The sequence below is a fragment of the Cottoperca gobio genome, chromosome 9 (genome assembly GCF_900634415.1).
Source record: "Cottoperca gobio chromosome 9, fCotGob3.1, whole genome shotgun sequence".
Taxonomy (NCBI): Eukaryota; Metazoa; Chordata; class Actinopteri; order Perciformes; family Bovichtidae; genus Cottoperca; species Cottoperca gobio.
Genome location: NC_041363.1, coordinates 16,048,064 through 16,067,183, shown reverse-complemented (window position 1 = coordinate 16,067,183; position 19,120 = coordinate 16,048,064). Strand labels below are relative to the sequence as shown.

The 19,120-nt window shown below is 38.5% G+C and overlaps 1 protein-coding gene across 3 annotated transcripts; it reads left to right on the top strand.

Annotated features, from left to right (window-relative positions):
* The first annotated feature begins 1,810 nt into the window (after positions 1-1,810).
* On the top strand, positions 1,811-18,730 carry rnf122 (ring finger protein 122). 3 transcript variants are annotated; one of them, XM_029439838.1, is made up of 6 exons: positions 1,811-2,191; positions 8,102-8,258; positions 15,079-15,124; positions 15,215-15,256; positions 15,402-15,481; positions 17,016-18,730. In XM_029439838.1, the coding sequence occupies exons 1-6, from the start codon at positions 2,167-2,169 to the stop codon at positions 17,128-17,130; spliced, it is 465 nt and encodes a 154-aa protein (XP_029295698.1). In that variant the 5' UTR covers positions 1,811-2,166; the 3' UTR covers positions 17,131-18,730. The 3 variants fall into 3 exon arrangements, with proteins under 3 accessions (XP_029295698.1, XP_029295697.1, XP_029295699.1); XM_029439837.1 differs by having other exon boundaries at positions 15,399-15,481; XM_029439839.1 differs by lacking the exon at positions 1,811-2,191 and adding an exon at positions 6,628-6,754 and having other exon boundaries at positions 15,399-15,481.
* The last annotated feature ends 390 nt before the right edge of the window (positions 18,731-19,120 follow it).

Genomic DNA, 19,120 nt, shown 5'->3' with positions numbered 1-19,120 from the left:
TTAAGTACTATATTGTAGATTTAGATTTTTATAAAAAGTATATATATACCAACTAACAAATGGTGATGTATAATATTATAGATTAGGCTACCCAGCAGTATATTAAGTATTTAAAATGAGCCCCACAACAATAAGGTGATGTACACATTAATGCATCACATGCTTTTGGTACTTAAATTGATGCTAATACTTGTGTACTTTTGTTTAAGCAACATATTAAATGCAGCTCTTATACTTCTAACACTGTAGTTTTACTTCTGTTACTTAAGTAAATGATCTGAGTACTTCTTCCACCACTGAAAACATTTACATTTGACCATATAGATCAATAAAGTTTACAAACTTTACAAGCTTCACATCTAGTAGCTGCTCTGGAGCTCTCGATCGTGCCACGCGATGTTCATCAGCAGATTGAGTTGTCATGTCAATTGTAAATGTTCACATTTCCATTTTTTGTAAGCTTTTACAAAGTTAAACATTTTAAAGTTCATTGTTGACCTTGGAAACAGCACCTGACCAAACAATCTCTCTCCATAATGTCCCTTTAGTATTTTCAAGGTCAAGAATGAACCTTTGTCTCAAATGAAGGATTCAGTCATTCATTATGTTCTTTACCAGAATCCCTGACTTTAAAAACATTTAGACATTTAGACCTACAAGTAGGGAAATCAAATCTACAGAAAAAGAAGTTGAACAGTTAAGAAACTAAATTAATGTTTTAAAAAAGGAAAAAGATTTGCATTGATTTATTTTGAGGCTTAATTTGGGTGTCAAGAGAAGACTGGATTACCAACAGGGCAAAGCGGGTGCCTGCCCTATAACCAACTGTGGGGCAATTAGTTTGGTTATGGTGTATTCCCCAATAAAGCACAATATTAGTGACATGTGCAGAGTTAAAATGTAAACATTTTAGTTTTAAGGTTGAGCATGAAAGTTAACTCTTCACCTTGTATTTAAACAAAAAAAATCAATGAATAAATGCAACCCCTCCTTCATCCACTGAGGAAGGCAATGAGATGATGTTGAAAGCTCCAACAAAGTTAATTTATTATTTATTAGTTATATTAGTTATTATTTTTTGGCAAACTAGTTATTTATTTACTAGCATTTATTATTTTAGTTAAGATGCCTACATACATTTAAGCTTAATAAAATCACCAAAAATAATGATAATAATTATAAATTAGGGCCTACAACTAATGATTATTTACATTATTAATTCATTTAACAAGTATTATTGTATCTTGTATGGTTTAAAAACTAGTGACAGGAAAAATCCTAATTTCAGAGCCCAAATTGATGTCTTGTCCAAAACCCGCCCACAATAACCACATAAAACAAAGAAATTAAACAAATTATTCAGAACAACAGTGAACAGTTAGGCTACTGTCCACAATTAATCGGTCATCATAAATGCTGATTACCTTCAGTTGATTGAATTGATTCAATCAATTGTCTATTTTTTAAGCATTACATTGACATAAACACAATGCATAGGAAGTGGGAGAATATGGGTCCATATGTGGCCTGCAAGTGGGTTTTGCCCCCAAAGAGAGTTAATCTGGCCCAGGAGGAGAGAGGACTTGGACTCATGGCCTTGGTATTTTTTTGTCTTGGCAATTAATTAGCCAGTAAAACATACATGCATGAAAAAATGGGAAATGTGGTGGCAGAAAACACACGCAGTCCGTCACAACACACAGACCCAGGCGGCTTGATGATTGGTCTCCCCGCACGTCAGTCGCGTCTGCGGGGGCGGGAGTAGTCAAATCCAGCCAGTGCTCTAGTTTCTCACACAGATGCTGCTGCTGGGTCAGTGTTATGCCGTCTATTAATAATAACAGAGTCAAAACAGCCACAGCGAGGAGAAGAAGAAGAAGAAGGGGAACATCCACAGCCCCAGTTCTCCTTTTTCTTAATCTGCAGGGATGAAACAAACAATGTGACGTAACCCCGCTTCAACTTTCGACAAAAACGCTTTTTAGCCACCTTTTTATTCGTCTTTTTTTACAGGTGCCATTGTCTCGTTCACCTCTCACACTGCTGGCAGACAGTCACTGGCTTTACTCGGGGCACTTTATTGCCGTCATCCATCTGCACGGGCGGCTGCAGCTTGTTGGTAAACACGATCGGATCCCGCCGACGAGGACTCCCTCTGGTGCATTGATGCACCCGTTTCAGTGGTGTAACGGTGAGCAGTCATTTTATATTGTTAGGCCTCTCACATATAATGTGCAATACAGCCTGTTATTTAGAGTGAATCTCTCGTGGCAGTTATATAATAGAGCAAGATTTTAGTCTCTGAGTCACTCCAGTGTTTTCTAAATTTAGACATTTCTATTGTGAGAAAAGACAATGTGTGGTGCTGAACAGTGACTTCAAAGTGTCCTACACTTTATTTTAACACCCCCTTTTAACCAGTATATAAACATGTCACAAATGGTTTATAACACACTAATGTAGTTGTATAAAGTCTTGCATATGAGTAGTTGTATACAAGTGTTTATTGATGTATTCGTCAACAACTTTATCTCATCCTGTGGCACCCATAGGTGAAGGCCCACAGGATATTAAATGATAGTAAAGCACAGTTGTAATATTATAAAATATGTCTTCATATGAGATGTTGTAAACGCTGACAAATACTGTAAAGTAATAAATACTTAAAATGTCATTATATCTGCCTATACCTATATTATTAGAGCGGCAACGATCTGTCAATGAATCGATGAGTCGATTGACAGAAAATTTATTATTTACTATTCTAATAATCAATTATTAATTTGAGTAATTCTTCGAGCTAGAATGGCTTCTTAAATGTGATGATTTGAATATTTTCTTTGTCATATATGACAGTAAACTGGATATTTTGGGATTTTTGGACTGTTGGTCAAATAAAACAAGCTGTTTGAATACATCACCTTAGGCTGTAGGGAATTAAAACAGGCATTTATCAAAATATTTTACAATTATAAACAAAATAATTAATAATTAATACAATTAAACATATTTGGCAGATTAAGTGATAACGAAAACAACACTTAAATTATAGTATGTTATAAACCATTCATTATAGGGCTGTATAGTGCTTATAAATGCTAAATAGAAGAAAAATGTTGCCCACCTATGGATTGTATTTTAATTACCTACAGTATTCCTTTGATATTCTAATAATACTGCTTACATTGGTGGTTTTATGCGGTAAAGAACATGTAAAAACAGCAACTATCTGAATGTTGAATCAATTTGTGTATTGAATGGTAGAAAAAGAGACTGCTTATTCAATAGATTCCTTTATTTCCATCTAAATTACTTCTAGTTGAGAGCCACACAAGGCCAGTCATTGTGCTCTCTTTGTAACATTTTGCCTCTCTGGGTAATCTTGTTTACACTGACTGACTCTATCTGTAGTCTCTCACTTACACTCTTCTTGGCCTCGTCCAATTATCTCCAAAAGCTAAAAAGTCTAAAACAACTTTCTCTGTCTTGTTTGAAAACTGCTGTTTGTGTCCAGAGGCGCATCTGTGATGCTAATACAAAATGAGGTCCTTCATGGCAGTGAAATGGTGTGTCAGTGTTATTGTCAGAGTTCGACCTGGTGAAAGGGATGGATTAGTTGTCCTTTTTCTTATGTCGCCTATTTGAGTGCAGCAGACACAGCAGCCTCATCGCCGGACTGGTGGTGGTGTTCAGACAAGAACAATTATTCCCTTTGTGCTGATCAACTCCCCTGCTATTCATAGAGGAAATAGTACACACACACACACACACACACACCACACACACACACACACACACACACACACACACACACACACACACACACACACACCACACACCACACAGTATCAAAGAGTGACATTCTGCTGCAGTATCAGGCAGCCGCTGCTCAGCTCTGTGTGTCAGTGTATCTGTGATCATGCCTACAGTGTTTATGCATGATACATGTAGCACTTTCATGCATGTGATAGGGAGTTCTGGGCCCAACCTACTTTCTTCTGCTTCACCATCAGGCATGCAGGCGAGCTTGAGTGTTTCCCCCATGTGAACTGTTGAATATTTGATAGGAAGTTCTGTCTTTAATGCTAGCAGCAGCAGCGGCAGAAGCTGCCTTGTGTGTGAACACGGCGTATATAGGACAAAACCCTACCAGGCATCTCATAGGAGCTGTCAGGGAAGCTGCCATAGTCGAGGCATTTTACAGCTCTATCAAATCACGGAGGGACTTTCCTGCCTTTTTGAACAACAACACAAGAATCTGTCTGACAGCTCAAACTCAATACAGCCGACTCAGATGCTCTCAAAATGAGAACTTTCACTACAGCTAGCCTTCATCCTTTTTTCCTGCGTCTGCTACTCTCAGTGCCATGGTAACAGGGCGCCTCCTGAGTGTGCCAATATGTAGGTCAGTGGTCATGCAGGACTCCACCCAAAACAAAATACCACATATAGCTGTCTGCTCTCCATGCATACAAAAGGTGGAAGAGGAAGACGTGAGCGCCCATCCATACAGGCAGTCGTGACATGACACTCAAAGACTTGAATACAAATGACCCAGATGTGGTTTGTGAGTGTGCAGCAGCGTCACCGGTGATGTGTGCCATCAGCTGTGCAGTGACATGAATACAGGAACATATACTCCCCCCCCCCCTTGCTGTGTGTTTGTCTTTGTCTGCTGGGGATCTTTGTGAAGCAGATTGTTTGACACAATGTAAAGATGATGGAGTAAATTTGTTCTACTTCTACGTATCGGCCTGTTTGTTTGTATGTTCACATCCTCTCGTGTCCATTGTGGACACCGAGGTCAAGCCCTCATTGATACATGAATATGGAGGAGCTATCACCATGAAAATTAGTTTGACATTTCACAATAATGCACATGCTACACATGTTTTGACTGACTTAATATCTAAACATTTGTTTTAAGGAAAGAGTTGGGACTTTCTGGCACAACTTCACCTAATTCCAAAGTATAAAGAGAAGGGGAAAGTACAGAAGTATTATCAGCCAACTGTACTTAAAATCAAAAGTAAAATAACTTTTTCTGCAGAAAATGCCCCATGTGACTGATATATAATTATATTACACAATTATATTTTATTAAAATTTTTATTAGAGTACCATTCCACTGCATTGAATTACAAAGCTCTGTAGCTGTTCAATGTGAAGCTAGATTTAATACTTTGTAGAGCGGAGAGAAGGAAATAAAAAGTCCTTTTACACAATGTTATATTCATTTTTTGTTATGTCACTCAGTTATGTGTATTTTTGTGAAATATTGGATGATTTGACCTCTTTGGCGTCAAACAGTTATTTAAATGAAACCATGTGAACGTTTAAAGGTGAAAAACTCCTTTAGTGGTTCTGTTAGTCATCTGAAACGTGACAAAGGGCCCAACACTGATTTATTCTAAGGGGGAACAAGCCAAAACTGGTTTAATTTTATAAGCTTATCATAAGTTTTTATGTAAAATATGAATCTGCAAAGGAACTAGTAACTATAGCCAAATAAATGTCCCTCTGAAATGTAGTATTAGAAATATAAAGTTACTTGAAATGGTAATACACTTCAGAAAAACTAAAGAATCAAAAGGTATTTAGTATTATCCACTACAATTACATACATTGCAGTGTAAAAAAAACGTTGAAATGTCATTTAACCACCATAATGTAGGCTATTAGGAGTATTTTATTAGTATTATAAGAGTCTTGACTCATGCTCATCCCAGCTGTACGGCCCTCCACATGTCCTTCAGTTTGTGTTTAATTTACAAGCATTAGTCGTGACCGCCTCTCGCTGAGTGAAGTCATTTAGCATTGGAACTTAAATGTGCAGCCATCGACGAGCCTCGATAAATGGAGCATCACTGCTCAATCAGAGAGAGTGGAACTATGAGGCGGGAAGTATTGATCCCTCATACTGCAATTTCCACTGTGAGGCGAGAGAAATGTCAAATAGAAATGTCAACGTGTCACCTTGGCTGCAGGAGTGACTAGAAATACCACAATCTATAAAAAAAAACTGCAACAAGAAAACAATACTCATCAGAGGATTATGAAACAGGTAAAGGTCTCCATTCAGCCATCCATCGGTTCTTCCATCTGTTCATTCATCTGTTTATTAATCATCCATCCTTTTATCTGTCTATTTATGCTTCCATTTATTCATCCGCCCATCCCACAGTGGACAGGTTGCCAGTCACTCTGAAGGCCCAGATACCAAACCGACATCAAAGAACTAGCGGAGACAAAGGCCGACTGTGACGACTGTGTCTTTTCTAAAAAGTTGCACTTGTACACATCGCAAAGACTATAGCCAGCGGCCAATTTGCACGTGTGTTCTGCGCCTGTGTAACTTTCCATACCAGCAGGTGGCGCTAGACTGTATTCATCATTCAAAAGGGGAAACCTGGAAGACCTGGGACTGCGGATATACAAGCCGCCGTTTGTGTCTCACTCACCACCTAGTTTCATCCAAGATGGCCATGTCTTTGTGAAAATATTTGTGTATTGGAATGATCAGATGAGATGAAGATGGAAAAACCTGTAGTGACTTCAGTCATTTGCTTCCGTTCCTCACTTCCCTTTTTTCTTCTTGTGCACTGCTTTGGTGAAGCTGAACAGCCAATCAGAGTGATTTCTCTCATCTGACGGGCTGCACCGCCGATTCAACCTCTTAAATGGCCGAAAAAACGCTGACAAGGGCCGACTAGTGCCAATGGTGCGGGACACACGGCAAAAACTACGGTCAAAAGTTTGTTTTTTAACTGCTGCCATGTGGCTTTGAAATTCTGGACTTCTCTATTATGATTGAACAATACACACGCTGATTTGAGTTAATCAGCTGCTGTAATGAAAACCTGTGGACTCTCTCAGCCTCCTGCAGCACACGGCCTCCTCTTCCTGTTCTCACATGGCGATGTTCATGTCAGGAGATGGAGATGAGTCCTGTGTTAGCTCCGATTCACTATCGGTCACTGGGTTAGTGTGACCCCGATGTCACAAAGCCCCCTCTCACTAGCAGATACTGACTTCTCATTACTCATGCAGACGAACAAAACACAAGTGTGCTCTCTGTGTCTCTTTGTCTCTGTCTATCTAATCTACAACTGTTTCTCTGCTTTAGTTTCTCCCTTGTGATCTGGGAATTCACGGTTCTTCTGAATTTATTTGAAAAATAACACGAGAAACACAACCCGTTAAATACTGTGCACTGCACATAGTGCAACATGTCCAATAGTCATGGCTACATTTGTTCTTCAATCCTCCCACTCCCCCACCTCTCTACCTCTGACCTTGACTGCAGACAGTAGTGCTACAGTGATAATCTATTTTTTCTGGTAAAACAAACACACACAGTAGTGTAGCGTCACAGCAAGAATGAGGAGACAAAGGGGGGCACCTTTAATGGGAATACCATCTGTTCGAGCCATGAACATAGTCATTGTTAGTTTATAGGAATGAATCACCTCCCTGTACCAGAATACACATCTTAATCTAAGAAAAGAGAATTTATGCCATGATTTTAATCACATTGCACTCACTGATTCTGAATAGTGTGAGTGATTTAAGTCTTAAAACTGATTAACTAGATTTGTTTTTATAAAATATTGCATTTCAATTCCACAAAAGAGGGCTGAAAAAATAAATAAACAAAGAAGTCTGGATGTTATAAGAGATACAACCATGTTGCTTGGATACCACATTAACAGTGCTTTACATGTTCAAGATTGAAAATGACTTATTTTCCATCACAGGAATGTGCAGTGGCTGTCTTTCTCTACCTTTCTTCAGTCTTTGTGTGTGTGTGTGTGTGTGTGTGTGTGTGTGTGTGTGTGTGTGTGTGTGTGTGTGTGTGTGTGTGTGTGTGTGTGTGTGTGTGTGTAAAGCTTCAACTTTTGACTTCCATTAGAGGATAAGCTGCAGGTCTGACCCTCAGCTGCCCATGAGTAGTTGAGTACTTTAATTATGCTCCATTCTTTTGGGTTTATAGACATTTGTGTGTGAGTGTAGCAAAGTCGAGCTTTCATTCTTAAGTTTTTTTCTAGCAGAAGTAAATCTTATAAATGTATTTTTAAATCTTCCCTTTGCCTTTATTCAGGGTGCTTCTGTGGTCTGGGACTGGTTTACTCCAACAAGTCGTGCACCATGCCGCCCATCACCTTCCAGGACCTGCCTCTCAACATCTACATGGTCATCTTCGGGACAGGCATCTTTGTCTTCATCCTCAGCCTCGTCTTCTGCTGTTACTTTATCAGGTAAGGGCGACAGAAACAGAAATATGTGATTGATATAAAGAACAACAAAATCTATACTTCCTTTGCTCTGATTGTCGGATCAGTGGAGGAGTTGATACATTTTCCCCTTGGTTCAGTTTCTTTTCACGCAAAATCAAAAATCAAACAAAGGAAAATGCATCACCTGAAAGCAAACAATACTACCAACTACTACTGACTCAAGGCTAATATGCTACATAATTGAAATGCACGTTACTAAATGGTTAGCGTTATACAAGAACGTAACAACAATTTATTCAGTAAATTTAAAGAGAACAAATCTAATACATACAAAACGTTTATGACAACAAAGTCACCACAAAATGCTGAAAATGCTAAATCTTACGTTACTGTGGAAACAGGAATACACAACTCGTGCTAGCCCGAGGCACACAGCACATGACAGAAGATCATACTTTCAATACGAAGACAAACAAAGTAATATAACATGTACATTGACACACCAATATGAAGATCTAGGCTACTTGTAGATAATAGTCGTTGTAGATATTAATTGAAAATAGTAAGCAGGGGGTAGCAGTACAGTCGCTGACTGCTAATGTTAGCATAGTCACATGGCCAATATTTCCTTTTGTATCAGTCCGTTTGATAAGAGTGCATTCACAATGAATGGGCATTGAAAGCACATATTTTCTCCTGATGGTTTTCGTATTTGATGCGAGCAACATTTCTCATCATAAGATCTAAACTATTAAAGTAATACACTACATGAAATATAATAATCAAAAGAATAAAGAGTAATAATACAAATACAAGTTTATTATATGAAATATTATTGGGTTAGAAAATGGGAGACCAAGTGCCTTGAGAAACACAGTAAGGAAGGAGGAAAGCAAAAAAAACAGGGAACAGGGTGACCTCTCCCGCTGTTGACTGTGTGTGAACTCCCCGATGCGCTGAGGGGACGTTTGTGTCTGAAGGACGGGATATGAGGCAACAGGAAGCAGCCCGTCACAATGTGTGAAGACAGCAGCGAGGAAAACTGCAGAGAGACTCAGAATAAACACGACCTGAATAGCACACAGTGGGAGTACACAAAGAAAACATCACACTTGAACGTCTGCAGTGTACAAGATCTCATAAGGAAACGTCAACACCTGCAGTAGGATCTGTTTTTTATCCTGAGCTCTTTTTGGATGACTGAGCATCTTATAATGGGCTTTTTCTGGTGTTGTTTAATTTTGAATTGCCGTCAGAATCGCCTGTTATCAAAATATCAAACCATTAAAAAACCTTGTTTGTCGTCTGTAGAATACAAACGCACGTCACTAACACTTGGTAGCTAGTATCCAGTAGGTATGTGCAGTTAATTATTTTTCTATAATTACATAGAAATGAATTCTCGCAGCAAGTGCAACAGATGACGACCAAATCAACTTCTAAATGCTTTTTAAAACATAGTTTATTCTTGACCTCAAAACACCAGTTGACAAAATAATCTCAAGTTTTCAATCATATCATCTTCTACATATAGAAACTAACATTTGTTGGATATTTTATAGACCTATTACAGGATTCTTACTATCAGTAAATATAATCTGTATTTTTTATAATTAGAAGGTTTTAAATGTGAATACAATGTGAAAGGAGTAGCTCATAGTGATGAACCTACAGAGCATTGTCACCTGAATCTGCACTTTACCTCGACTTCACAGAGATGTATATGTTTCAACTCATTGTGTAGCTGTCTGGCCACACAATTTTACTGTTTTGGTTCACTCTCACCACTCGCAAAGTGATTGTTTTCGGCCGCAGCAGGCAGCTGTTTTCAGGGAAAAACACCACAAATGGAAGACAGACACAGTTAGCAACTCTTTGGAAAACATAATGGAGCATTTAACAGCCACATATTTCACTCAGGAGTTGGTAGAGAACAAAAACCGAGCTAAAAGAGAGTGACTATTGGACATTTTACTCTCCAAATGAATGATAACTGTTGGATGTAATAAGCAACTGTTTGCTAACAAGTTCACCATACCACCTTAAAATGTGATAATATGTCAATATTGTGTTTAGAACTTGTTTCTGCTGCCATTTGTGCTACTTTTGGGCCAATACATACTGTTAATAAAGGATTTGACGAAACAGTTTTACCCCCAACGTCCATTCAGGACTGAAGCTTTTGGTCATATCACATAGTCTTCATCAGCAGATGGAGCTTGCCCAATATCATGGAACTGTAGAGGTTCACATTTTAAGGATTTCTCATTCATGTGAAGATCATGTCTCTAAATTGACTTTGTGGTGAGATTTATTTGTCAACTGTTATTTCCAATGTCAAGAATGAACTTTGAACCTAATGTTTTAATCCAGCACGAACGAAAAGAATGAAAGTGTTCAGAAATTTGAACATCATCAATCACATCAATGACAACAAGGCAAACTCCATGTGCTGATGAAGAAAGAGAGCTACTAATAAATTGACCTTTTTTTCAATTAAAAACATACTTTGAGAAAGTGACAAGATGAATTGTTCCCAGATGGTAAAATGTTGTATTTCTATATCAATTATTTTGAATCTTTTGTTTCAACTCTCTGAAGGAAATCTTTTAAAAGATAGAAAACAGGCATCAATTAAGAATATTTTAATGTCTGAGATAATTTCATACTGTAGTTATTACCCAGACAAAATAAAACCTTGCAGGCACATTTCTGCAGTCGTGAATGTTTTGTTTGGCCTGTGGTCGGCACTGAATTGACCATCAACTCTGTCAGAAAAGCTCAGATCCTTCCTGTTTCTCTTTAAGCACTTGCCTCTGAATCATAACCAATGAGTCACTTCCTTTCGGCTCCATTAACATGCTGAAGGTAGTCTTGGGTAGGAGTGTGATTGTGAATTCATTTATAGACCAGGGTGATTCATCGGATGAATACAGAGTGATGAATGCCATTCTTTGTTGGGGGCAGGCTTCCCATTATCCACTCAGACAGGCTCTCTCTAAATCAGTGTCAGGGAGTTTGCGATGTTCGATCTTACGGTGACTTGAAAATCTGTCTCTATTAGTCTATGTGAGATTTCCTCCTTTAATCATACAAAGTAATTATAGAGTTTTCTAAAAAGCCTTGAAATCTGGAGAAGATTTGCGGAGCGTGCACACCCCCACATTTTTTTAAACAGTTGCTATTCTAATAGTGGCACAAACTGACGGTGTACGCAGCAGTGTACAATAATGTAAAACCACAAGGGTGCCAAAAGCACTCACCCAAAATATCCCATCTTTAATTATACACCAATGTGCTGCAGCAGGTCTGTATTCAGTTTAAGGAGCACAGCAGCTACAGTAGTCGGAGAGATGCAATGAGAGGTGCAAGCTGAAGGTGTTTTTAGCAGACAATACAGCATCGGTGGAAAGTAACAATGTTTTGGTACTTTGTGTGAGTATTTCAATGTTATACTACCTTATACTTCTGCCCCACTACAAACATTGTGCTATTTTACTGCACTACATGTGTCTGATTCCTTTAGTTGCTAGTTACTTTACAGTAGTTATTTGATTCAATGCTCTAGCGAGCTTTAGCTGCATTCGTGAGCTTGTGGCTATGGTTAGCGGAAGGCTAAACTATTAACAGCATTTTCTCTCTGCTCTAAAAGGCTTTTCCGATATTGTCCAACTCTCTTGTCAAGACCGTTAAGCAGTGTGGGCAGTCTGCCATGCAGGAATAGCAACTTTGCATCTGCATTTGTAGAACAGCTAATAGGAACATCCTCTCTCTGAAAGGACCTGTGATTGGCCAAAGTCTCCTGTCAGCTAGATTTCATAAAGGCTGCTAACAGAGCTAGGAGGTGCAGAAGTTTAGTTTTGTCTCAGACCACTTGAATTACAATATCCTGAAAGGTTATTATGGAATTTAAGTGAAATCTTGAATGTACTTTTACCAGAGTATCCTCACAGAGCGGTTTTGCTATTTTTACTAAAGTATAAGATATATTTCTTCCACCACTGCAATACAGTGACCGAGCGCAGAGATATTAAGCTCCCTCTGCTCTCTTTCGTCCTCATTTCTACACTGTCCTCTGTCAAATAAAGGCAAAATACCAGCAAAAAAAAACCCTTTGATAATTAGAAATTTCTCTCAAATCCCGCAGCAGTAATACAAAGTTGTAAATGGTCATACAGATACTATCTTACCTGGAGAACGGGAAAGGCAGAGAATTGGGAAAACAAAGTGACAGTTAATTCCAAAATGCTTCAGCAGCAGAAAGGGCAGACTGGAGGTCACTTTCTATCACATGTGAACACAGTGAGAGAGTCAGCAGCTTTTCAGGAGAGAGAGAGAGACGGAGAGACGTCTATTAAGTCTGTTAGATCTGTCAAAACATTTTTCCTAAGACAAGACATTTGTCTTATAAAGGTTTATCTCTGTAATGTTGAAATGAGTTCAGCTGGAACAATAAATGTGACTGCAGAGATAATCGTTACGAGTCTGGAGTGTAGCACTGGAATAATGATAGACTTCTACAGTATTTGAGTGTAAACAATAAATACATCTGACCAATCTGAGCTCCAGCTGTTGTTCTGTAGATTTCTACATCTTTAAATCAACGAGATCATGAAATGGAAACTGTTAATGTCAAAGCAGGAAACAAAAAATGTGCGGGATGGCGTATTATAAGCAGTCGCAGCTTGAATAATATCCAAGGAAATTATACAGTGTTTGAGGTTTTAGAATAAAGTCTGTTAAAAAATATTCATGAAAGGAAAGGCAGCAGTTTGTTCGGAGGTTTTCTGCAAATATCATTACATCATCCACAGCTGGTGAATTCATTGTTACTTCGTACAATAACTGGCCAGCAGTAGCTATATGAGGATTTTTCTATTCTGGAACACCGGGCTAAACTGAAACCCCTCTCCATCTCCATCATGCCTCCCTTTCACCCACTTCACATCATTCTCCAGGCATGGGAAACCTCAACACATGTGAAGCGTGTATCCTCACATTGTTCTGCATGGAAGACTGTTAGCGGCAATCAGCGTAAACAATAAACCAAGTGACAAACACAACGAACAACTGTCACTTCCTTACTTTACGATTTGGTGATTAAACTTTTTTTTTTTTGAAGGGGTATCAGATCACAAATAAACATTCATCTTTAATCTCAGATGCTCTCACTACATTTAGTTTTCAGGCTCACAGACAGTGATAGACATGTGAGTCTATGTTTAGTTGTGTGAAAACAAAAGGCCAAAAATAACCCGCCTTGACAAACGCAGCTCGCCAAGTGATAAAGATCTCCTCTCTATTGTTGGTTATGAGGGTGGTGCAGGGATTCAAAGACACAACGTACTAATTAACCCTGTGTGTGTGTGTGTGTGTGTGTGTGTGTGTGTGTGTGTGTGTGTGTGTGTGTGTGTGCGCATGTGCGTGCGTGTGTGTGTGTGTGCGTGCGTGCATGCATGCGTGTGTGTGTGTGCATGTAGTTGTTTCAGTGTGTGAACAATGTGTGTGTGTGTGTGTGTGTGTGTGTGTGTGTGTGTGTGTATGTGTGCGCGTGTGCGTGCATGCGTGTGTGTGTGTGCGTGCGTGCATGCATGCGTATGTGTGTGTGTGTGTGTGTGTAGTTGTTTCAGTGTGTGAACAATGTGTGTGTGTGTGTGTGTGTGTGTGTGTGTGTGTGTGTGTAGTTGTTTCTGTGTGTGCGTGTAGTTGTTTCAGTGTGTGAACAATGTGTGTGTGTGCTTATAGGGTGATCATGTCTTTGTCTGTGGATGTGTAGCTGTTGGAAAAGATTTCATTGTCAAAGCTTACCCTGTAATTACACAGCTTCTGGTACACGCAGTCCCATAATTTATCCTCACAAACTTGAAATCTCAGCCTGAATCCAATGACCTGCTGTTTAACTAATCTTTGAATAAATACATACATCTTCATCTCCTAATAAACAAGTGGAAAGTGGTGTAACTAAGTACATTTAATCATGTACTACTTATGTACAACTTACTTGTAAGTAATTTAATGCCGCAGTACTTATTCCACTACATTTTGGATTTGAAGTCATAGTTTTTAGTCCTCCATATTTATCTCTCAGTTACAAGATGATCAAACTATGATCAATTTATAAGAATATGATGCATATGAATAGATTCAACTGCTCAAAAGTATATAAAATATTCACAATGAGCTATACTGCGACCAGCAGCAACAATAACATGCTGCTTACATTCTGCAAGATGAGTTGTTGATAATACTTGATTTAGTTAAAGGTGCACTAAACTTTAAATATTTTCATTTGAACAATAGCTCAAATTACTATGTGTAATGTTAAATGATCACATAATCTGCAAAATGACTTTACTTTATAAAGCAAATATAGTGGAATACTAAGTACAATATTGTCCTTTAGAGGAGTAGAAGTATAAAGTATCATGAAATGGAAATACTCCAGTGAAGTACCTTGAAACTGTATTTAAGTTCATTACTTTATTAAATGTTCCACTGAATCGTTATTCAGTGAAACCTTTGGTGCACGACTTTTATTTTTAAATAACTTCCTATGTGACAGGTGTGTCAGATGAAGGTGCAATCTTGAAAACAATGACACCTGATGAAGGTCAGACAGACCGAAACATTGTAAATAAATATTTCAGCAGTAAGCGAGACTGTGCGGGTGTTCTTCTCATTGCTTTTAATATTCTTACATCTGTGTATTTCTACTTTTACTTCAGTAAAGGATCTGAATACTCAATTTAAACCAAAAGTACATACAACGTTTGGTTGATTGAAGGTTTAACAGATTGTTAACCAAGGTATTTTATTAATGTATTTCTCTATTAATCCACAGCAAACTACGACACCAAGCCCAGAGTGAGCGGTTCGGATACAGAGAGGTAAAGCCTGGCATTAATATTCAAGCACCCTTTAAGATCTAAATAAAAGAAATTCTCTCTTTTACATGTTTTCTTTTGTAACTCCTACAGGTGGTTTTAAAAGGAGATCCAAAAAAGTTGAATCTTCATGGGGTAAGGATTTGATTTACATGATTTCTGCACATAAACACACCTGAAGAGTTTCATCATGTGAAACAAAAAAACAATGCATGATCATTTCATCCAATGACCGTCCTCACTCATCCTCACTCCGTCCTGTTTGTCACTAATGCAGCAGACGTGCGCCGTGTGTCTGGAGGACTTCAAAGTGAAAGACGAGCTGGGAGTGTTGCCATGCCAACATGCTTTCCACAGGAAGTGAGTACAGTAGAGAACAGTGGAGACTTTCTCTTGTCACCGCTCTGCACCCGCATGGGCTTATCAAATGAAAATGGTCATGTGTCATCTGAAGTTCAGTGATTACAGGAATTGCACAGATAGTTTTGGTTGATTTGTTCCTGACTGCAGCTACTGGAGCTCTTGTTCAACGTGGAGCTGACATTCAGGGAGCAGTAGTAATAGCGTATCCCAGCATGCACCGGGTAAACGGCAGGAAGAATTAGTGCTAAGATCTTGCAGGCGAAGCTCTCCTGATGTTTGTTACAGTAGGTGTCTAAAATTGTGATTTCCTCACAGTGATCTGGAACATGAGGAGCATTTCTTTTATATCTATATCAATCAGGAGAGACTAAATGAAAGAGGCACAAAGAATAATGAAATGGATTTATTTAAACAAAGTGTGCACAACTGGAAAAGTTGAAGAGATATATGGCTCACATGGCAAACTCTGATTGGTTGAACTGAAAAATATGAAAGCCCTCAGTCCGCTAATTGAGTTTGAAGCCGGAAAAAGGAGAGAGAGAAATCTAATAGAGTCAGCATGAATACAGTCTTAGAGGCCAGTTGAACCCGTCGCTCTCAAACTGCAGTTTAATAAGGACAGATCAATTGGAAGTGTATACCACTATTTATTAATAAAGGAAGACTTAAGTGATTAGACTCCATCATTCTCACTAAGCGCCGGCCTGTATGAAGATAGGAGATAGGATCTAGACGCTGGTGGTGGAGTAAAGACAGCAGGTTGATTAAAACTCTCAGTTGAATCTTGTGAATCTCAGTTGGTTGTGCCAAAGTAAGTCTGTAAGTCATTATTATTACATTTAAAGAGTGTCTGGAGGAACGTGGGCAAAACAACTATTGGTAGGACTTTGACTGTAAAATCCAAAGTATTGAAGAAAATTAAATTCACTCATAGAAGAATAAAGAAAAGCATGGGAGCTTAATGAATTTCCGCCAAAGCTTCTTATAAATACTTGGCACTCAAATGCTCACGCATTGGCAATGGTGAAACGTAACCACGTACAAGTCCAGTTTTGAGGCACTTGACCTTTACTTAGTTTTCTGCTACTTTAGCCTTCACTACGTTTCAGAGGCAAATATTGTACAATTTACTGAACTACATTTTTACATCTTTAATTAACTTGTACATCAAAAATGTTCATACAAAACACGATCAGTTTATTACATTAAATTAAATATAATTGTTGATCTTTAAAATAATTTTCATGCAAAAATGGCAGAAAAAGCTGTTTTCAGACTCAAATGTTTTATATCATATTAAACTGAATATCTTTGAATATCATTTAAAAACCTCACCTTGGGATGGACATTTTCCCCTATTTTCTGACATTTATTTAGATAAACGATTAATCGTTAATTAAAATAATCATTGTTGCGAGTATTTCTTCCACCCCTGTACACTGCTCTCCAGTCTGATCAGTGAAACGTGTTAAAGTGAGGAGGGATCACCATCTCATGTTGCGTTTTCTCCTTTTATTCGTCTCTTTCACAGGTGTCTGGTAAAGTGGCTGGAGGTGCGCTGCGTCTGCCCCATGTGCAACAAACCCATAGCCGGCCCCCCTGAGCAGCACCACAGCATAGGGACTCTTCTGGATGAACTGGTGTAACCTCTCAACCCCTGCCAGCCTGGGTGGGACGCCGGCGCCCGGGCCAGACCAGCTGATATAAGTTTGCGACCGACAGGAACATGGACCCTGTTTTGCTTAAAAACTCAGCGAAAAAACACCAACGTGATGATAGTAAGTTGGGGTAACCTAGTTACCACCCGGAGAAAGACTATGAAGGATGCTGTTGCCTAGCAACCACCTCAGAGACGGCAACACGACACCTTGTGGTGTCTGAGAGATAATCTCCAGCCACCTACACATCACTTCACCTCTCTTCTTTCAACATCCCCCTCTCCACACATCTGTCACATCTTCTCTTGCTGCCTCGAGTCAGGTTAATGACACCACTGAAAAAGAGTTTCATTTTTCACAGCGATATGGACAAAGTGAGTGTTGAAGGATGACAACGCTGGGTAGGAGGCACTGATCCGCCGAGCATGTATGAGTGTCACAATGGTCACTGATATGAAATAATATCAATATCGGCTGAGATGATCAAAACTCTTGCTAAATTCTTTCAAGACAAGAAATTTTGAGACAAAGCGACAGAGAAAATGATATTTCATCATCCCCCAGCACAAGAACATGATGACAGGAGATACACGGCTAATAATTCATAAACAATTTATTTTTAAAGAACAGGCAGAATAAGGGTTTTCATGAAGGACATAGAAAGGGTTCATTAAAACTGCTTTAAAGGAAATGAAAAGAATAAATAAATTGAAGTCACACTGGTTAAAAAAAATGGAAAAGAAGAAATGTAGGCGTCATCGGTGGGACCTTAATTATTCATATTATCAGCTCAAACTAGTCCACATGTAGCAAATTAATCAAACCAATTGATTATTTTGCTGATATGTGCAACTGATACTGATGTGTAAATTCCATGTTGGTGCCCACCTCTACAGTGATATAATGTATGTTCTACGTGTTGTTTTGTTCAGACATGTTTTTATTGTGTTAATATAGATTGAAGGAAATGATATTTCCTGCCTTTCACTGTAACAGTTTGGTTATTTGTTGATTTTCTTTTTAGATATTGCACTTTAAATTCACAAAAAAATGAACAGCCTTTGTTCTTATAAATTGTTAAGACTAAGGTTTGGATGCAGCACAGCTGGTCCCTTGTTTTCAGGTGTGGTGAATTTTTTATAAAAGTCTGTGAAGTATCCGAGATGCTGCTTCAGAAGGGGGAAGGGAAGCAGCGTAACAAATCCTCGGTGTTGTTCTGTGAATTCATTTGGGAAGCAACAACATCTCACTTTCATACATTTCTGTGGCATTATTGCTGGTGATTCTGTTTTTACATTCCTGGATCGTGTTTTGTTTTGTGTGATTTACAGCGATTCAGAAAGCGAAACACTGCCTAAAATTGAGCACAAAACTCACAAAGCACATTGTCCAGATACAGTAGGCACCTGCACTGTAATTAAAAGCCAAACACACACATGTGAGGCTGTTGAAGTCCGCGTGCCAAGAAAAGAAAAGAAAATGTCGAAGAGATTTGTTCACACTGATTCTGGCCACATTCCATATTTTGTAATCCAAACAGATGTAAATAACTTGAAACAATAATAAATACAGTTGTCTGTTTTGTTCAGCTTCTCGTGTGTATTTCTTGGTAGTCTTGTATCTGGCGCCATCTTCAGGTGAAATACTGTATGAACTGTTTTCAATTATTCTATCGAGATCACGTGTTCCTTTTTGGTTTATGACCCTTTTAGACTGTTTAAGTGATGCAGATTTAAGTAACTTAACCAAATCAAATGTTTCCTTTTTAAATTATTTTAAATTAGTGGGTTAGAGTTCTGGATTGGCAGAAATCCATCATTTCACAAGAAATACTTTTTTTTTATTGCAGTGAAGTTTTGTCTTCTTTCCTGTCTTGTCATGAGTGTTGAAATCAGCCGTATTTTCATAATTGATTAATCTAATACATGATTAATATTTCTATGATTAATCATAAAACAGTGAAGAAATCCGAAGGGGA